This window comes from Narcine bancroftii, chromosome 5 (genome assembly GCF_036971445.1).
Source record: "Narcine bancroftii isolate sNarBan1 chromosome 5, sNarBan1.hap1, whole genome shotgun sequence".
Taxonomy (NCBI): Eukaryota; Metazoa; Chordata; class Chondrichthyes; order Torpediniformes; family Narcinidae; genus Narcine; species Narcine bancroftii.
This window is the reverse complement of record NC_091473.1, coordinates 61,873,662-61,895,573: the sequence shown is the minus strand read 5'-3', so window position 1 is coordinate 61,895,573 and position 21,912 is coordinate 61,873,662. Positions and strand designations below refer to the sequence as shown.

Below are 21,912 nucleotides of genomic sequence, written 5' to 3'. Positions count from 1 at the left end.
GGAAACGAGATAGAGGGATAGGGAAAAAGAGAGATGAGGAGAGGGATTTAATGGAATCTGGAGAAGTCAGTGTAAATGGCCTCTGGTTGGAGAATGCCCAGATAGAATATAAGTGTTGTTCCTTCAATCTGTGGGTAGCCTCGGATTGGCAGTGTATAAGGCCACAGATATGGTGCAAGTATGAGTACTGTGACTTATGGTGGCATCTAGAACACAGAACAGTACAGGGCCTTTTGCCTGCAATGTTGAGGGGACCCATGTACACCTATACCACAGTTTCTCAATGTTTACTGTTCTGTACCTGATTGTTCACTTTAATCGATATCTAACATTTCATGCAATATACTCCAAGTCAAAACAATATCAAGAGAAGATTTAAATCCACACTAGAAGCCTTGGGTGCTTATTTCTAAGGCCCCTCTTATTTCTTGAGAGGCCGCAACCAAATCACAATATGCATACAACCATGCACCTGACATTCTGGTGCTTCCAGACAAATGTTTAGCTTTCAGCTCTGTTCAAAATAAAAATAAAATGTTTGCTTTCCATACTCTTTGATGTACCTTTATCTTCCTCATCGTCCTGAGGAGAAAGGGTCAGGCTGGACTGCCTGCCAAGATAGAGTGTAAAGCTAGTTGCAGGAGATGCAGTTCCATCCCTCTCAGATTGCTTCTGTAGGGACACAACCTCATACATCGTGTCGACACCTCCAGCATGGTTTCTGCCTTCTAACTGTAAAAGAGAAATAATAGCATATTGGGTCATAGTGATCTGCTTGAGACCATAAAAATGGAATGGTGCAATAAGCAAAGGAACATTATATATCTTTTCATAGAATCAGAAAACAGTGGGCAGGAGGCCATTCACCCCCTTCCCTCTCCATTCACAGAGCCCTCCTCCATTCTGCTTGATGGTGTACCCTCCCTTCCTTATCCACCTATTACCTTCTGCTTGTGGGACCGTACTCCTCCCCCACCCTCTCTGTCTCACCATTTTGTTCGGGTGCCTGCCTACATTTTGTTCATATCTTGTTGAAGGGCTCAAGCCCAAAACATTGGTTATGTATCTTTATATTTTCTATGTAAAGTCCACTTTTGACCTGCTGAGCTTCCCAAGTTTTATGTTTTTACTTCAATCATGGTGTCTGCAGACTTTTGTTTTTTACTCCTGTCATACGTACCACAGTCCCAATCTTCCCCATAATGGTGTCCATGCCAACTCTCTTGCCAGTTCCCACACCAACCTTAGCCTCCATAAGGCTGACACCTTGGAACCTCCATTGCTGGATCCCACAGGCTCATCCCTCCACCACTATTCCTTAACTCTCCTTATCCCCTCACACCTCTCCCTTCTCAACCCCATCTCCTCCTTTGAGCTCCCGTTTTCTTTCCACCCCAACACTCAGACCGTTTCATTTATATCCCCCCCACTCATCATAGACCCTCTTTACCCACACTAATCCTCCACCTCCACCCTCTGACCTCTCTTACCTCCCACCTCTCCCCCTATCTACCACCTCTACCCTCTGACCTCCCCAACCCTCCACTTCAACCCCCTGACACCCTCCACCACACTGGCTCCCACTCTGACCCCTGCTTGGTCCACCATCCCCTCTGACCTTTTCCTATCAGAGACAGAATGCTCTGTCCTCACTTGTAGCCTCACCTTCGTTCCCCTTTGCCCATACCTCAATGAGTTCTGGCCAGAGCGAGCTCAGGATATTTTTATTTCCAATTTCCACCATCAACCATCTCAACTTCACCACGTCTGCTATATTGACGACTACATTGGTACTGCTTCGTGCATCTGTGATAAGCTTGTCAACTTTATTCACTTTGCTGCTAGCTTTCATCCTGACCTCAAATTCACTTGGTCCTTCTCTGGCAGCACTCTCCCCTTTCCTGATTTTTCTGTCTCCATTTCAAGAGACAACCTTTTCACAGACACTTTTTACAAACCTACCATTTCCAACAACTACCTTGACTACACTTCCTCATACTCAGTCCCTGCAAGGATTCTATTCCTTTCACTCAATTCTTCAATGTCTGTCGTATCTGCTCCCAAGATTAGGTCTTCCAGTCCCGATCATCTGAGATTTTAATTTAAATTTAGACATACAGCATGGTAACAGGCCATTTCGGCCCACGAGTCCATGCTGCCTAATTTATACCTAATTAACCTACACTCCCAGTATGTTTTGAAGGGTGAGAGGAAACTGGAGCTCCTAGGGAAAACCCATGCAGACACATGGAGAACATCCAAACTCCTTACAGAGAGCATGGGATTTGAATCCTCGTCCTGATCGCTGGCATTGTAAAAGTGTTGTACTAACCACTACTCCTGTTCTCTTTCTTCCAAAAACATGGCTTCACCTCTGTCACTATCAACTCAGCCCTTAACCATATCTCCTCCATTTCCTGCTCATCTGCCCTCAAAAACAGGATTCCCCTGGTCCTCACCTACCATCTCAGCAGCCCCTGCAACCAACACATTATCTATCCTTCACAATTTCCGACTCCTACAACATGATCCCACCATCAGACACATGTTCCTCTATTTGCCTTCCATAGGAACCACTCCCTCCATGACTCCCTTGTCCACTCATCCCTTCCTACTAAATGCCCTTTGTTCACATTCTCCTTTGGCCGCAGGAAGTGCCGCACTTGTGCCTAGACCTCCTGCCTTAGTTCTATTCAGGGTCCCAAACAGTCTTTTCAAGTGAAGCAACAGTTTCCCTTGTAAATCTGAAGTAGTCATCCATTGTATCCAGTGCTTCTATTGGGGCCTTCTCTACGTCGGAAAGACTGGACATAGACTGGGAGATCGCTTTACTGAGCACTACCACTCTGTCTGCTTCAATGACAGGGATCTCCCAGTGGCCAACCATTTCAAGTCAAGTCACGCTTATTGTCATCTGATTGCACAAGTACAAGATGAAACAGCGTTCTACACCCCTCGGTACAAAACAGGCAGACAACCAGACATAACATATACAGACAAACAATGCATATGCATGACAAGTATTCATTTATACAAATAAATATTGTTTCATGAATGTGAGAACTTTGGATGGTTAGTGTGAGCCATAGGCATATCTAGAGTATGGCAGGTGGGACACAGAACCAGAGTGCCACTTGAAAGGGGTTGCCACTGTCCTCGCCCTACTCGCCCAATATCTGAGTCCCTAGCCCAATAATCCCAGGAAGGCAGTGCTGTGCTGCCGGGGCTCACTTAAACACCCTGGAGTATTGCTCCGGACTGGCATTTCAATGGGCTGCTTTGGGGCCATTCCAGCACGCAAGTGGCACCTGAGGGGGCTCAACGTGGAATCAATGGCCAAAATGGCCATCTTCCCTACCCATAATGCCCCACACAGCTGGAACCACTCTGCCAGCGCCAGTCAGGGAAACAGAGTGGTTCCAGCTGTGTGAGGAATTATGGGTAGGGAAGACGCCATTTTGCCCAATGACCCCGGATTAAGCCACTGGTGCCGATGAGTGACCCTGAAGGCCAAAGCGGCTTGGTGAGGTGCTGATGGTGGAGCAGCCTATTGAGGTGCTGGAGATTGGGTGTCCAGTGGGCTGTCACAACATGCCCCGGCTGCCCCCTGATGGCCAGCTGACAGCCTACCCCAGCCACCCACAGAGATTTTCCAATTAATACCTTGCTAATCTCCCTGCAGCCTGCATATTGTCGCACAGCTTGCTTTCCCCTCTGAACACTTGGCTTCTAGGAGGATTGTTGCACGGAGGGAGCTGCCAAGAGATGGAAGCTGGCAGGCTTTGGAAACATTTTTGGGGCATGAAGGGGGTGGTTACTGTCCGTGCAGGTCAGTGAATGAGGAAGGGGGTTGGGGGGTGGTCAAGGTAGCAGGTTGTTGATCTGATTGTTTGGGATGGGAATAAATGGGCCCACCAAAGGGAATCAGTTCTGGGCAAGCAGTGTGATTGTGAAGGCTGGCCTCCTGTCCCGTGTCTCGCTCCCCAGCGAACTTCTGAAAGGCTTCCATCATTGGAATGTGGGTTCCCAGTGCTCAGGAGAAGGAAAAGGGTAAAGACAGATTGGTGTCTCGCAACCTTTATCTACAACCTGGGTGTGTGGTGGTGCTGATGGGTGCTTAAAATGGCAACTATGTCGGGTGGCCGAGGATTGGTTGCTGTGTGGCAGATTTTTTTGTGCAATTTTTTTTAAAGAGGGGCGCCGATGGCAGTGGCAATCTTAGGGGATCACTTGACCTAGATACGCCTCTGGTGTGGTCATTCAGCATTCTCACAGTCCATGGGAAGAAGCTGCTCCTCAACCTGGTGGTGCTGGCTCTAATACCCCTGTATCTTTTTTCCAACGAGAGTAGCTGAAAGATGCTGTGTGCAGGATGGGAGAGGTCCTTAATAATTTTGTGTGCCCTCTTCAGACAATGATCCTGGTAGATCACATGGATGGGGGGGTGGGGGGGGGGGCAGGGAGGGAGATTCCATTGATCCTCTCTGCCATTTTTTTGGTCCTGTAGATTGATCTCTGATCAATTTCTCTGCAGCAACTGCTCCACACTCTGATTTTAATTTTTTTTAAATTTAGACATACAGCACAGTGTCAGGCCATTTCAGCCCATGAGTCCATGCCACCAAATTTATACCCAATTAACCAATACCACCTGGTACGTTTTGAACAGTGGGAGGAAACTGGAGCCCCCGGGGAAAACCCATGCACACACAGGGTGAACGTACAAACTCCTTGCAGACAGTGAGGGATTCAAACCACAGTCCCGATCGCAGGTGTGGCACTAACCACTTCACCAACCATGTCGCCCAGACGCAGCTGGCCAGTACACTCTTGATAGAACTCCTATAGAAGGTTGACATAATGATTGCCGGTAGCCATGCCCACTTCAGCCTTCTCAGGAAGGAGAATTTTGTGCCACACTCCTGCTCTGACATGTCATCCACAGCCTCATGTACTGCCAAACCAAGGCCACCCATAAATTGGAGGAGCCACGTCTAATGTTCTGCAAAGGGCACACACCAACTGGATGGCATTAACAGTGACTTCTTCGGTTTCTGGTAGCCCACTCCCCATTCTTCCTCTTCCTTCTTTCCTACAGCTCTCCACCCCATTCCTTCTCAATTCAGAGCCATCGCCCCTCCCCTTGTGTGCTGTCCCTTCCTTATCGATCACTTACCTCCTGCGTGAGGGACTGTGTTCCTTCCCTTGTCCCTCCCCTAGCTCCCACCATTTTGTTCGGGTGTCTGCCTACATTTTGCTCAAACCTTGATTGGGGGGGGGGATGTCACATGATGCCATATGGTTAGGACATAGGAACCTGACCCTTGTAAACTAATTTAAAAGTACTAAATAAGCATTGTTTTAAAATAATTAAACTTTTTGAAGTACATTTAAACACTGACACAACATTTTAAAAATGCCTCTGAAGAAAGATAAAACTGCTGTAGCCCTACCTGAAAAGAAAACCAAGAGATCTGAGGCCTACATCGAGCTTGAAGCAGGTAACTAGTGTTTAAGCTGTTCCCTGGGTGAATGAAGCTGCAGAGGGTTTATCTGCCGACGTCGCTCTCCCTCAGCGACAGAGAGATGGTTTTGGGGAAGAACCCGGAAGTGAACTGCACATGCACGAAAAGCCGAGGCCTTTACAGTTAGAAGAAGAGGAGTTGGGCTCACAAAGGTCTAACAGTGAAGAAAAAGATGTGGAAGAAGAAGAACATCAACATGAAGAGGAAGTATTAAAAGTCAAGATTTTTAAAAGTAAAAGTAACTTTAAAGTAGAAGATGTAACTAATATTGAACTATTAAGAGAAATTCAAGGGATTAAAGAGGAAATAAACAGTCTTGGATGCAGTGAATAAAATGAAGAGAAAATTAGATAAATTAGATGGGAAAATGAAGAAGATGCAGGAAGAAATGCAACATGTTGATTGAGTGACGAGTGGAAGACACTACTATTGTTTTCACTATGGAAAATCAAAGCAGCAGAAAGTAGACACACTCGAAAATTTCAGTAGAAGAAATAGTACTAAAATAAGGGGTCTTAAAGGAGTGGAGGAACAAGATCAAATTGGCTTTCTTAAAAAATAGATTCCTGAAGTGTTGGGAACACTGAATTTTGAACACCCTATTGAGATAGAAAGAGCTCATAGAGGAAAACCACTTCAAAATCAGAAACCACGTTCTATGTTAATTAAATTTCTTTGATATCAAGATAGAGAGAGGGTCTTGACCCTTGTAGCAGAAGGGGCAAGAGCAAGGAAAGGCCCGCTCGAGTATGCAGAAGGTAAAGTTTTGTTCTACCCTGATACAAGTGCAGATCTGTTAAAAAGAAGAGAATTTAATCCAGTTAAGACTCTGGGAAAAAGGATATCAATTTGTGTTGTGTCATCCTGCAACTTTGAAGATTTTCTTGCCTGGAGGTCAAAATAAGTTATTTTCAGATTTCGTACAAGAAGAATTTATGTAAGATCTTCCAAAAGCGCAGGTGGAATAAAGAATTAGAAATCCAGCTGCTGTTACTATGTTCTAGATGGAATAAATCTTTTTGATAGCTTTGCAGGACTGGATAATTTAGTAGTGGTAGTAGTTTATTTATATAGCGCATTTAACGCAACTTGTGTTGATCCAAAGCGCTGAACATATAATTAGGAATAAATTGGTTACTATCTAAATGATGACAGGCAGCCAAAATACACCGGCACAGACATCTTTTTACATAGACTATCCAACCTCGAACATTAATTATTTAAACCCTAACCCGTTCTTCCTGATCGCAGCAATGAACAACTTCCCAATTTCAAATGAACAACAGTGCTACAAACACCAGATTTCAAAGAACACAAATAAGCCCAATCGCAATTCCGTTTGGATGTTACAGAAAGTCAACCGCACCCATCTAAGGCCTGGTTTACTGGCATCAGCAGGACTTAGATGTTACCATCTTTCAGCTTCAAAGGATAAACTACCAGCCAAGTCAGTTTCTTGCGGCAGCGGAACAACAGTTTGCCTCAATGCCCCCCGATCTCAGATAATAATGATTATTCTCTGTTAATTTTTGAAAAATATTCATTTATGAATTAAATGATTTAAGATCAAATAATAAATTTCCAGGGTGGTTGGTGGGGGGGGGAGGGGGGTGGTGGAGGGCCAGGTAGATGAGGCTCTAACTCCTCCAGGATCATGTCTGTATTTGTGACCTTGGTCACAGCTTGTAAAATAAAGGGAGGTGGTGTTATGTGTTATTTAAACAAAACTTATTGGAGGGGTTTTATTCTGTTTATATATAGTTACAAATGTTGGAACATATATTCTTTAACTGTATATTTTCCTTCTTTTTTATATTTGGATTGCCGAAGGAAATGCGTGTCGACACATTGGATATTGAGTAATGGAGTTAAGGGGAGGAGGTTCGCAGGTGGAGATGGTCTGCAGGTGGTGGTGGAGGAATTAATAATAAAAGGATTGAATATGTTTTATTAATATGAGTAATACAGTGAAATATGTAAATTGTAATGTTAATGGATTAAACGAAATGTTGAAGAGAAAAAGTGTATTTAAAAAGTGTATTAGCATATATTAAGAAAATGGGAGCTGACCTAGCTTTTCTGAAAGAAACTCATTTAATTGAAAGAGAACACCTGAAATTAAAGAGATTGGGTTGGGTATATAGCGGCCTCTTCCTTTAATTCTAAGGCAAGAGGTGTGGCAATTTTGATGATAAAGAATCTTCCAATTAAAATTCAAAATTATAGACTCTTTGAATTTGTATGTACCTAATGTTAACAATGAGAAATTTATCAAGAAACATTCCTTAATTTAGCAGACATTTATGAGAATATCTTAATTGGAGGAGATTTTAATTTTTGTTTTGATCCATTTTTAGATACATCTACTAGAGGAGTGGCAAGAGCTCAAGTGGCAAAAGGCTACATTAGTATTAATGAGAGACTTGAATTTAATAGATGCATGGAGGAGAATTCACCCCAGAGAAAAGGATTATGCTTTTTATTCAAGTAGGCATGATTCTTATTCTAGAATTAATTTATTTTTAATTTAAGCAAATACAAGGTAGGATTTCAAAAGCAGAATATAAATCAAGAATTTTGTCATTCGCCATTATTAATAACAATGGTAATACATGATAAAGAGAAATCAGTTTATAGATGGAGACTGAATCCACTATTATAAAAAGGAATGGATTTTTGTGATTTTATTAGCAAACAAATTTTGATATTTTGTGATACAAACTTGAACTCTGTCAAAGATAAGTTTATAATATGGGATGCTTTGAAAGCATATTTGAGATGCCAAATTATGTTTTACTTCAAAAATTAAAAAAGAGTAAGTGAAAGAGATAGATCAATTAGAAAAATAAATAATGGTTTTGGAAAAGGATCTCCAAAGGAGAGGCTGTGAAGATAAATGTAAACAACTAATTAATAAAAAACTTCAGTATATTACAAGCCTATAGAACAGAAAAAGCAATGACAAGAACAGAGGTACTATGAATTAGGCGAATGATCACATTAAATACTTGCATGGCAATTAAAAGCGGAACAGGTTTCACAAATGATTCATGTAATTAAGAATGATTCCAATGTTATTAGTTATAAGCCTCACAAAATAAATGAATCTTTTAAGAGATTTTATTCTAAACTATATAGGTCAGAATCTTTAAAGGATGATGATAAAATAGATAGATATCAATCTCAGATAAGTTTACCTAGATTCTTTGGCTTAGCTTCGCGGACGAAGATTTATGGAGGGGTAAAGTCCACGTCAGCTGCAGGCTCGTTTGTGGCTGACAAGTCCGATGCGGGACAGGCAGACACGGTTGCAGCGGTTGCAAGGGAAAATTGGTGGGTTGGGGTTGGGTGTTGGGTTTTTCCTCCTTTGTCTTTTGTCAGTGAAGTGGGCTCTGCGGTCTTCTTCAAATGAGGTTGCTGCCCACCGAACTGTGAGGCGACAAGATGCACGGTTTGAGGCGATATCAGCCCAGTGGCGATGGTCAATGTGGCAGGCACCAAGAGATTTCTTCAGGCAGTCCTTGTACCTCTTCTTTGGTGCACCTCTGTCACAGTAGCCAGTGGAGAGCTCGCCATATAACACGATCTTGGGAAGGCGATGGTCCTCCATTCTCGAGACGTGACCTACCCAGCGCAGTTGGATCTTCAGCAGCGTGGATTCGATGCCGTCGGCCTCTGCCATCTCGAGTACTTCGATGTTAGGGATGAAGTCGCTCCAATGAATGTTGAGGATGGAGCGGAGACAACGCTGGTGGAAGCGTTCTAGGAGCCGTAGGTGATGCTGGTAGAGGACCCATGATTCGGAGCCGAACAGGAGCGTGGGTATGACAACGGCTCTGTATACGCTAATCTTTGTGAGGTTTTTCAGTTGGTTGTTTTTCCAGACTCTTTTGTGTAGTCTTCCAAAGGCACTATTTGCCTTGGCGAGTCTGTTGTCTATCTCGTTATCAATCCTTGCATCCGATGAAATGGTGCAGCTGAAATAGGTAAACTGGTTGACCGTTTTGAGTTTTGTGTGCCCGATGGAGATGTGGGGGGGCTTGTAGTCATGGTGGGGAGCTGGCTGATGGAGGACCTCAGTTTTCTTCAGGCTGACTTCCAGGCCAAACATTTTGGCAGTTTCCGCAAAACAGGATATCAAGCGCTGAAGAGCTGGCTCTGAATGGGCAACTAAAGCGGCATCGTCTGCAAAGAGTAGTTCACGGACAAGTTGCTCTTGTGTCTTGGTGTGAGCTTGCAGGCGCCTCAGATTGAAGAGACTGCCATCCGTGCGGTACCGGATGTAAACAGCGTCTTCATTCTTGAGGTCATTCATGGCTTGTTTCATCATCATGCTGAAGAAGATTGAAAAGAGGGTTGGTGCGAGAACGCAGCCTTGCTTCACGCCACTGTTAATGGAGAAGGGTTCAGAGAGTTCATTGCTGTATCTGACCCGACCTTGTTGGTTTTTGTGCAGTTGGATAACCATGTTGAGGAACTTTGGGGGGCATCCGAGGCGCTCTAGTATTTGTCAAAGCCCTTTCCTGCTCACGGTGTCGAAGGCTTTGGTGAGGTCAACAAAGGTGATGTAGAGTCCTTTGTTTTGTTCTCTGCACTTTTCTTGGAGCTGTCTGAGGGCAAAGACCATGTCAGTAGTTCCTCTGTTTAGTTAGAGAACCCAATTAAACTTACTTCGGCCATGTCCACAGGTGATTTGCGACCAGGTATGGTCCGACCTAGGAGGGGAGGCAGGCCCCTCCAGCCCGGGTAAGAAACCTGCATAGGAGAAGCCCACTCCGATATAAAACCTACGACCCAAGGACCTCACTGCCATGTCCCAGCTTGCTTGGCCACAGCACACGAACCATGGGTGTAAAGGGTGGGGCCAGTACCTAGATTAAGTATGGAGGAACAGACAGAATTGAGTGCCCACCTCACACAGGTAGAGGTGAGGGAGGAAATAAGTTTGTTACAAAGTAATAAATCTCTGGGCAAAGATGGCTTTTTGTCTGAATTCTACAAAAAGTTTAAGGATTTATTAATTCCGATTTTTATGAAAATGTTAGATCAGAGATCAATAACTCATACTTTCCAAGAATCATTTTCGACAGCAATAATTTCAGTGATATTAAAGAAAGATAGAGATCCTTTAAAACCTTAATGTTATAGACCTACTTCGTTATTAAATGGATTATAAGATATTTGCCAAAATTTTGGCAAATAGAATGACTAAATTATTACATAAATTAATAAATATGAATCAAACAGGCTTTGTAAAAAAGAGACAATTGGCTGATAATGTGGTTAGATTAATTAGCACAAAAAAAACTAGAGAATCGAGTGTTGCAGTAGCTTTAGATGCTGAAAAAACATTTGATAGATTGGAGTAGGATCTTTTGTTTAAGGTGCTAGATAAATTTGGACTTGGACAAACTTTTATAAACTGGATTAAGGCATTATATAATGACCCTAAAGCTAAAGTAATGACTAATGGACAAATATCTGTTCCATTCCAATTGATGAGATCAAGTAGACAAGGATGTCCTTCATTCCAGCCTTGTTGATATTAGCTATAGAGCCACTACCAGAGGCAATTAGGAGTGATTTGGAAATTAAGGGATTTAGAGTTGGTCAGGAAGAGCATAAAGTTAGTTTATTTGCAGATGATGTCCTAATATATTTGACAGGACCTGAGACCTCCTTGAGAAAATTACCTTTTAAATTGGAAGAATATGGAAACATTTCTAGTCTAAATTTATAAAATAAATTGAGATAAAAGTGAAATTATACCCCTTACGGAAGAAATTACAGTCCATGTCAAAGAAATATTCAATTTAAATGGCCAAAAGATGGGATCAAATATTCAAGGATTCATAGAGATAATTTTTAAAATTTATATAAATTGAATTACTTACCATTACTTAAAAAGGTCGAAGAAAATTTGAAAAAATGGATGATTTTACCTATAATGTTGTAAGTAGGGTCAATTCCCAAGAATACAATATCTTTTTCAAACTTTACCCATATTTTTACTTCAAAAGTTTTCTCAAGGATTAAATAAAATATGGAAGTGTGGCAATGCAAATCTCTGTGAGCGAACCTGCCCCGTTTGTACCGCTGTGCTGGCAGGGGAGCTGCAGAAGATGGCACCATCAGGGCTTGCTCATTGCCTCGTGGCTTAGGCCACAGCTCGCACCCCGGGCAACGTGATGACATCACCACTGCGTGGGGCGAAACTCCTACTGGCCTTAAAGGGGTGCAAGCGAATTCAAATAAATAGTTCAACTGAAACCCCCACCGAATTCAGTGGTGTGTTTCTGTGTTGTAGCAGCCGCTACATTGGTAACCCCGCAGAGCCCAGATGTTATCAGGTCTCCCAACATGGATTCGTCGGCGATCAGTGCTGTCTCCATGAAACTCTCCCCCTTTTGGACCCATCAGTCCCGCACATAGTTCTGGCAGGCGGAGGCGCAGTTTCGACTTAGGCAGATCACCTTGGACTCCGCCATGTTCTACCACGTAGTGAGCACTCTCGATGAAGAAACTGTGGCCAGAGTGGACAACCTGATCCATGATCCTCCAGAGGAGGGCAAGTATATTGCCTTCAAAGCCATCCTCCTCGGCACCTTCGGTCTCTCCTGTCGGCAGCGCGCAGCCAGGCTGATGCACATTGATGGCCTGGGGGACAGAGCCCTGTCTGCCTTAATGGATGAAATGCTCACACTGGCAGAAGATCATAAACCCTGCCTGATGTTTGACCAAGCCTTCCTCAAACAAATGCTGGAATATATCAGGCTCCTACTAGCGGACAAGGACTTCTCGGACCCCCGGAAGGTCACAGTCTGTGCCGACGTGTTGTGGTGAACTAAACGAGAGAATGAGGCCGCCATGAACAAGGTCGCCTGCCATGGACCAAGCTGACCACAGCCCGCCCCCAGACAGAAGATGAAGGATCACCAATCCACCTGGTGTTTCTACCACCAACACTGGGGAGCCCAAGCCCACAATTGCCGCCAACCCTGCTTGTACCAGGGAAATGAACAGGCCAGCCATCAAACCCTCCTGCACATGGTCAACAAGAACAACAGACGGAGTTTCCTGGTGCACACCAGAGAAGACTTTAGCGTGCTGCCCCTAACCGCCCTCAAATCCTGTACAATAGTATGAGGCCCCATCCTGCTTGGCATTCGAATGGCTCCGAAAGAAGTCCTCCAGGCTTCATCTGCAGAACTCGTCTATGGTGCACTGCTGTCGCTACCAGGGGAGTTTTTTGGAGTGGGCGCAGAATCCGGAGGGAGATCCCAACCCTTCTCGCGGAACTCCACAACAGATTCGCCTCACTGGCACCCCCACCATCGACCCACCACGGCAAGCACCCAGTGAACGTCCCCAAAGAGCTGGCCTCAGCCCGTTCGTTCGGGGTGGCTTGCACCCGACCCCCCCCCCCCCCCCCTTGCAGTGCCCGTTCAAGGGCCCGTACAAGGTCCTCCACCGATCAGGAAAGACTTTCACCCTGGACATTGGGGGCAGGGAGGAACTATTCACGGTCGACCGACTGAAGCCAGCACACGTGGACTTAGACCAACCCATGCAGACGGCCCAACCTAAACGGAAGGATTGGCCGTTCAAGTAGCGGGACACGTAAGCTGGTTCTGAGGGGGTTGTGTGGCGGCCCACATCTCTGTGAGTGAACCAGCCCTGTTTGTATCGCCATGCTGGCAGGACAGCTGCAGAAAGATGGCGCCATCGGGGCTTGCTCATTGCCTCATGTCTTAGGCCACAGCTCGCGTCCCGGGCAACGTGATGACATCACCGCTGCGTGGGGCTCCCCTTGGCCTTAAAGGGACACGCGCGAAATTCAAATAAACGGTTCAACTGAAACCCCCATCGAGTTCAGTGGTGTGTTTCTGCGTTGTAGCAGCCACTACGAGGGAAATTTCTGTGAAAAGGTTGAAAAATGCTTTCTGATAGGAGAAGGGAAGGGGATAGGAAGATAGAGGAAGGGGGACTGAGGGGTGAGGGAATAAAAGAGATGCTGGGGGAGAATTAATGGAAATTGAAGGTCAATATCAATGCATTCTGGTTGGGGACTGCTGAGACAGAACTTTTCTGCCTCCAACCAGAAGACGTTCCATCAGACTGCTTAGAGCATTTTTCTCAGCCCTTTCCCCCATCACCTCTCAGCTCCATGCTCTTTCTTCTTCCCCCTCCCACCTATATCCACTGATCACTTGCTAGCCTGCGATCCTCACAATTCCCCTCCCCGCTCCCCCCCCCCAATTCAAATATCTGCCTGATTTTCAGCAGTCCTGCAGAAGGGCTCAGACCCCAAATGCTTTTCGTGGATACTGCATTACCTGCAGATTTTCTCCAGCATTTTTGTGTACCTTCTTAGACGGTGACCCCTTGTTTTGGACTTGCCCAACATCAGAATCATTCTTCATATATCTAACCTGCCTAGTCCTGTCATAATTTTATATGTCACAATGAGATCTGCCACATTGTTCTATATTCCAATGAGAATAATGGCAGCACGGTTAATGCCACGGTTAGCACAAAGCTATTACAGTACCAATGACCCTGATTGGAATCAGGAGCTGTCCGTTAGGAGTTTATATTTTCTCATGAGTCTAGTGGGATTTCTCCGAGTGCTCCAGGTTTCCCCCACATTCCAAAGATATCAAGAGTTAGTAGATTAATTGGGTACATTTGGCAGCATGGACTTGTAGGCCAGAAGTGCCTGTGACCATGTTCAGTCTATAAATTATCATGAGTAAAATCTACAACAGCATACATTAAATTAAAAATAGATAATAAATACAAAAATCCAATAAAGATTTGCAGATACCATTGTGCAAGAGAAAAAAATTGGCTTCACAATAGTGCAGATGATCCTCTCATGGTGTCGGAGCAGTCAATGATCATTATAATAAAGGGAGGTTCTAGAGCCTTGACGTGTCATATAACTCTTGTCTATCCAGTCATTGTTCATAAGTCAATCTTGCCATCATAGGAATCTGACTGGTAAACCTCCACTGAATTATTTCAATGGCATGAATATCCTTCCTCATATTAGACCAACATTGCACACAATACTCAAGGTGTGGCCTCCCCAAGTTTTGAAACCTCACTATAAAATCTCACTATAAAAGCCAATTTGCTTTCTTTCCGCCCGCTGTACCTGCATTCCAACCTTCAATGACTAATGGTCTCCTTGTCTCTCCCTTTTTCCTAATTGGTGCCAAAGTGGATAACCTCACATTTGTTGACATTGGACTGCATCTGCCAAGCATTTGCAAAATCTCTTCATCTGTCCAAGTCACCTTGTTAAGCACCAGCTGTTTATCAGCCAAAATTGTTCAGCAAAGGCACAGTAACCAATTTCATGAAGTAACAATACAAGCCAGATTACAAAAGCAAGGGATGAATATGTGGACTTCCTCACTTCTGTAAGTGGCACTTTGTTGCTGCTGTTTCTTTGGTGTGAATTCCTCAGAAATGCCTCCTGAGTGGTTCCATGTTTTCCAGAGCCTTGCTATGCACATGCGAGTTTGGTAGAAGACATTTCACACACAACCCATCTTTTCACAAGCTTCATTGAAAGAATCAACTTGATTAATCAGCTAGTCTCCCATGTTGCACAATCACAAGTGCCATTCGCTTACTGACAATCGATGGGTGTAGGGTAATCTGGAGCAGATGCAAAGGTTGGCCAGCTTCCCATTCTCCAGCCGGAAACCCAGTATCACAGCAAAGATGGTTCCTTGCCCCTACTCCACCATGTTTGGTCACAAAAGCAGATTCCAGCCATTGAAACCCATACCATCCAATTACAGCCAATTAACCTATCAATCCCATTTATGTTTTGGAATTGGGAAGAAACTGCAGCACCTTGAGAAATCCAACATGGACATGGAGAGAACATACAAAATCCTTACAGACAGCAGCGGATTTGAAGCCAGGTCACCAATGCTGCAAAAACGTTTGGGTTAACCTGCTACACTAACCATGGATAGTAACTAGTTTCCAGGGACAGCCAAACTAGGGAAATCAAGCTCCCCCTACACTGCTGACTCAGCAGTTTGCACAAAGCTGTGAAATCCCATGCAGAGGGGTTGGAGCTGCCCTCTGCATTTTTGGTGAAAATATCCACTCTACCTCTTCGTAATTGGAATCCGCTTGACAACTCGGAGGAGGATCCTGTGGCAGACAGCCGGGAGCTCCCTCTGTAACTATCTCCCTTAATGAAGATGGTGACAAGATGACTAGCAACCAGTAATGGAAGTGTGTTGAAGAATATCAGCTATAGTCTGTGCAGCAACAGGTCTACAGCAGATGCCATCTCAATGGTTCTACATTAAGCCTTGGAACGCCTCTCAAAACTGATCAGCAAACTCCAAGACCTGGGACTCAACACCCCATTGCATAATTGGATCTGAGATTGCTTCACCTCCAACCACAATCAGTGAAGATTGGCAAGAACATTTCCTCCACGATCTTCATCAGCACTGGAGCATCACTGGGCTGCATTCTTAGTTCCCTGCTCTATTCACTTTACACCAATGACTATGTGGCTCAGTATAACAAGAACACCATCTACAAATTTGTTGATGATTCCACAGAAGTAGGTTGTATAAAAATGGGAAATAAGTCAGAATAAAGAAGGGAGATTGAAAATTTGGCTGAATGGTGTACAACCTCTCATTCAACGTCTTCAAAATGAAGGAACCGAATGTAAACTTTAGGAATGGAAAACCAGAGGTGTGCAATCCAGTGATCATTGAGGGATCAGAGGTGGAGAGAGCGAGCAAATTAAATTAAATTCCCAGCAGTCACTATGTTGGAGGACCTTTCCTGGACCCAACAAACTAATCTCATTGTGAAGAAAGCATGTCAGCATCTCTACATCCTCATGAATTTGTGGAGGTTTGATATGACATTGGATATTCTGGCAAACTTCTACAGATGCGTAGTGTAAAGTGTGCTGACTGACTGCATCATGGCCTTGTTTGGGGGGGGGGGGGGGGGGTGGAAGCACTAATACCTCTGAGTGGAAAGCCCTGCGAAAGGGAATGGACATAGCCCAGTACTTCACAGGTAAAAAACTCCCCACCATCAACAAATTCTTTCTAGAACGCTGCTATCAAAGAGCAGCAGCGATCATCAAGGATCAACACCACCCAGGACATTCTTTGATCTTGCTGCTGCCATCAGAAAAGAAGTGTAGGAGCCACGACTCATACCGCTAGGTTCAGGAGCAGTTGCTACCCCTCCACCATCAGACTCCTCAACAATAGACTCAGTCATTTAAGGACTCTTACTTTGTAAATTATTTATTACTCAATATTTATTTTTCTGTATTTGCACCATTTGTTTACATTTCTCTCTCTGGTATATATATATTTTTCTTGAGTACAGTTAACACCACCAATAAGTAGAAATTCTACCTGGTCTGCAGGAAAAAGAATCTCACCATGATGTCATGTATGTATACCATATTGCTGAGATCCTCCACTCTTGATGGATTAGTCCAGCTTGTGACCTTTTGCCAGCAATGTTTTTTGCCTCTCACTTCTCATTCCTCCAAGTTCACTGGTATCAGGCAATTATTATACTTTGTGCAGAATTTAACATTTATGAAGTTCACCAGGCTTTGGTGCTTGAAAAGTAAATGGTTACCACTAAGGAAGGTTTTTGTCAGTTTTCTGAGAGAGATTTGTTATTTGCTGGATACCCACAACTGATTCCTTTTAATCAGCCTCTTCAGTGTCTTGCCGAAGAAGCTTGCCCCATCAGGGTTTTCCAGATGATAACCTTTTTCTTTCAGGTCACCACAGAGTTCCTTTTTGTTTCTCTTATTTTAAGTGAAACATTAGGTAGTCAGTCCTCTCCTCTTGTATGAACCACAAGGGCTTTGACCAGGCTGAACAAAGCACTCACAACCTGTCTTCAAAATGGGGTTTTCCACAAGCTTGCCAGCTTGTGCTGTTCCAGTCCCAGCTGTGGCTGCTGACAGTAAAACTGCAGAACTGATCTCTCTCTTTCTCTCTCTCTCTCACACAGAGAAAAGCCTGTTTTACTCTCTCTGCTTGCAAAACCATATGACCCTCATAGAACAGCAAGCTGTACTCCAGACAGCCTGCAGCTCCAAACTACTCATCCGATCTCTTTCATCTGTTGCTTTTCAAAATAACAATTCATTAGTGAAGTCTTTTGGGCACTCTCCAAAGCTTTTGCAAAGGGTCTTAGAGCCTGTCTGTCTAGCTTGAGCAGAGCTCCAGTATTTTAAATGAGATCTGTTTTGAAGTGTTTGTATGTGACCTACATTTAAAAAAAACCTGCTCCAATTTATCTCCCAAAAGCCTATCTATAATCTGTCACAATATCTTCTGCACAATTTGCTTTTCCACTCAATTTAATGTCATCAGCAAACTTAGATACTCTACATTCTGGCCCCTCTTCCAGAGCGTTTATGTATGCTGTGAACAGCTGCAGACCCAGCACCAACCCCTGCAGCACCCCAGTCACCACCAATTAGTAACCAGAAAAACACCCCTGGACCCAACTCACTGATTCCTATTGGTTAACCTATCCTCTATCCTTACTAATACATCACTCCTAATTCCATGCATCCTTATCTTTTGCATAAGTCTTTTATGTGACACCTTATTGAACACCTTCTGAAAATCCAGGTAAACAACATCCATTTGCTCACCTCCATTTACCGTGCTCATTATATCCCCCAAGAACTCCAGGAAATTTGTCAAACAGGACCTGCCTTTGTGAATCCATGCTACATCTGTTTGATGGTTCCATTTCGCTCCAGGTGCCTCACTATTTCTTCTTTAATGATAGCTTCAAGCATTTTCCCAACTACAAACGTTAAACAAACCAGCCTATAGTTCCCTGCCTTTTGCCTACATCCCTTTTGAACAGCAACGGTACATTTGCCAACTTCCAATCCATCAGGACCTATCCAGAGTAGAGAGAATTTTGGTAAATTATCTCCAAAGCCTCAACTATAACTTCTACAATTTCTTTCAGTACAGTCCATCAGGACCAGGAGATTTATCTATCTTTAGACCCGCAAGTTTTCTGAGTACGACCTCTTTAGAGATAATTATTACATCCAGGTCTTTGGTATGTTCAATGTGTCCTCCACTGTGAATATTGACACAAAATAGTCATTCAAAGTCTCAGCCATTTCTTCATTATCCAGTAAAATTTTTCCTTCTCATCTTCCAAGGATCCAAGCTTCACTTTAACCACCCTTTTGCACTTAATAGAATTATAAAATCTTTTATTGTCTGTTTTTATATTTTCTGCTAATTGTGGTAAACCACCGTACAAGTTTGGATGTGCTAGGACATGCCCCTTGCTGTCTGTGCCTGAGGCTCCTCCCTCTGAGCCCTGAATAAAGGTGACTGTGCCATAGCCGCCTCCTCAGTCCAGTCGACCAGCAAGGATGGACATCCATTCTGCAGTGAATAAAATTCTATCAGTTTCTCTACAACTTCTAGTCTTTGAAGTTATTGATGGTGCATCAATTTTATTCACTACAGCTTTTTCAATAATGGAGCAGATCCTGAAGCTAGAAAAGCTGGACCTCGACCCACAATCGCCCGACACATCCAACAGCTTAGAACTCTGGCTGCATTGTTTCGAAGCTTTCTTGCAGGCCTCCTCCGCTAACATCCAATTAGAGGAGGACATAGGCTGCAAGTGCTGCATTCCCAAGTCGGGCCCCTGGTATACACGATCAGGGATGCCCAGTGGTACCCAGCAGCAAAGGAAATTCTGTAAAGCCAATATCGGAGAAAGGTAAATGAGGACTATCTAGTCACTTCCTCGCTACTCGTAAGCAGCGACCTGGAGAATCGAGTGCTGATTACTTTCAGGCCCTGTGAGCCCTTGGATGGGGCTGTGACGGCCACACTGAACATGGAGGACCTGATCAGAGATCCCTATGTCGTGAACATAAGATCCAGCTACATCCGGCAGTGACTGTTAAAGCAAGGTGAACTCAATTTGCAGAAGGTGGTCAAGTTGGTGGACACAGCAGAGGAGGCCCTCCAAAACATGGATGCGTATTCAGCTGACAACGTGGCTGCTGCCATCTTGGGAAGTGGGAGGGCCACAAGCCTGCAGAACACTGCCATGTCCCGCCAGCAACCCAACCATGGCACTCTGCAAGCACCCGGAGTGCTACTTCTGCGACCTGCTAAAACACCCAAGAAAATACTGTCCGGAAAAAGAAGTGGTTTGCCAACTGTGGGAAGAAACAACACTATGCTAAAGAATATACATCTGAGTCATCCCCTAAACCCAGTAGTGTCTCATGTAGGTTATGGGGGCTGCCATCTCGGACACCACCATCTCCTCAACTCGGCAGCACTTCATGCAGTCCTTGGGGGATGCCATCTTCTCAATCCAGCAGTGCTGAGTGTGGGCCATGGGGGCCACCATCTTAGAACCGAATACCTGAACATTCCACCGTATCCACGGAACCTGACTACCATTCAACACTGGCCTCCATCATGCGAGACCAGGGGAGCCCTCACCAACTCATCAGATCGATGATGGACATCGTGGTAAACAGTCACATGATGAGCTGTCTGTTCAACAGTGGGAACATGGAGAGCTTCATCCATCTCGACACGGTGCAGTGCTACTCCCTTGCGTTAAGACCAGTAAATCACAAAGTCTCTTTGGCCTCAAAGACCCAAATCCCAAATGTCCACAGCTAGTGAATAGTGACAGGGCACAGATTATAAAGGGTTTAAACTCCTCATAATGCTGCAGCTTTTTGTGGCCGTGCTGCTGGAGCTGGACTTTCAATGCCACTTTAAGAGTGTCGCAATGGAGTATGATGGGCTCCATCCCACCCCCTCAATGTCTGCAACCAGCAGTTTTTAAACCACCCATTGCGCTCCACCCACAGAAACCCTCCCTGGCCTCTCCTCCCATCGTTTTCAGCTAGCAACCTGCAGATTGCCCACTGCGTGCGACCTGCAGTCTTTCAACCCTCAAGATCACCCCTCCACCACTGTTCACTAACCTTATCCACTACTGTAAACCCATTGCCATCAAAAGTGATACAGTGCTGGAGACAGGGGCTTTATCAGGTTGGAGGTACAGTGGCCTCTGAATGAGGGGATCATTGAAGCCAGCACCAGCCCCTTAAGACCCCAAGTAGTGGTAGTTAAGAATGGGGCAAAACGCAGAATTTTCATCCACCACAGTCAGTCTATTAATAGATACATGCAGCTGAACGTGTACCCTCTCCTCCTCATATCTGACATGGTAAATCAAATCACCCAATATCAGGTATTTCCATCACTGATTTAAAGTCAGCATATCAGCAGCTCCCTTATCTGCCCAGAGGACACCAATACACTGTCTTTGAGGTAGATGACTGTTTCTACCATTTATTGGGGATTCCCTTTGGAGTCATCAACAGGATCTCAGTCTTCCAGTGGGAGATGGACTGCATGGTAAACCAGTACGAACTGCAAACCACATTCCCGTATCTGGCTAATGTCAACATTTGTAGCCATGACATACAGGATCATGACACCAATCTCCAAAAATTTCTCCAGGCCCCCAAACTCCTTAACCTTACATACAATAAAAAGAAGTATGTTTTTTGCACATCTTGCCTTGCTATCTATCCTTGACTGCATCATAGAGAACACAATGATTGGCCCCAATCTTGACTGCTTGTGCCCCCTTCCCCACAGCCTCAAGGCCATGAAAAGGTTCCTGGGCTTCTTCTCGTACTATGTCCAGTGGGTCTCCATAATACAGACAAGGCCCATCCCCTCTTCAATTCCTCCTCTTTTCCTCTGATGTCAGAGGCCCATGTGGCCTTCAGCCTCGTCAAGGTGGACATTGCCAAGGCCGCAATGCATGCAGTGGATGAATCTACCCCATTCCAGATGGAGAGCGATGCATCCAACTTTGCCATGCCTGCCATCCTTAACTAGACGAGCGTTTTTCTCCCGCTAAAAAGCCCGTCTCCTTCAGGGGCGCAAAATCTGCCACTCCTCAGTCAAGAAAGAGGTCCAGGCCATGGTTGAGGCAGTATGACAATGGAGACACTCCCTCACCGGCAAACAATTTACCTTGCTGACTGATTAAAGTGCAGTCGCTTTCATGTTCAACAATCAGCAGCAAGGTCAAATCAAAAACAAGATACTAAGGTGGAGAACTGAACTTTCTACTAGCCTGGGAAACTCAATGAACCTCCAGTGCTTATCCAGCACACAAATAGACTGGCTACAGGCCCTCCATCATGACCTCTGCCACCCCAGGGTCACCAGGTTCTACCACTTTATCGAAGCCTGCAACTTCCCTTACTCTATTGAGGCGATCAGGGCCATGATCGGAAATTGCCAGGTATGTGCAG

General features: G+C 44.6%; 1 protein-coding gene across 8 annotated transcripts in view; it reads right to left on the bottom strand.

Annotated features, from left to right (window-relative positions):
- rabgap1l (RAB GTPase activating protein 1-like) overlaps nt 1-21,912 on the bottom strand; it is a 458,975-nt gene that overhangs the window by 316,800 nt on the left and 120,263 nt on the right. For 7 of the 8 annotated variants that reach the window (XM_069937564.1, XM_069937563.1, XM_069937559.1 and 4 more), the window contains one exon: nt 564-732. In XM_069937564.1, the coding sequence (XP_069793665.1) occupies nt 564-732 (169 nt within the window). Of the gene's footprint in view, nt 1-563; nt 733-14,352; nt 14,375-21,912 lie in introns of those variants that run through there. The other variant, XM_069937565.1, reaches the window with a different exon arrangement.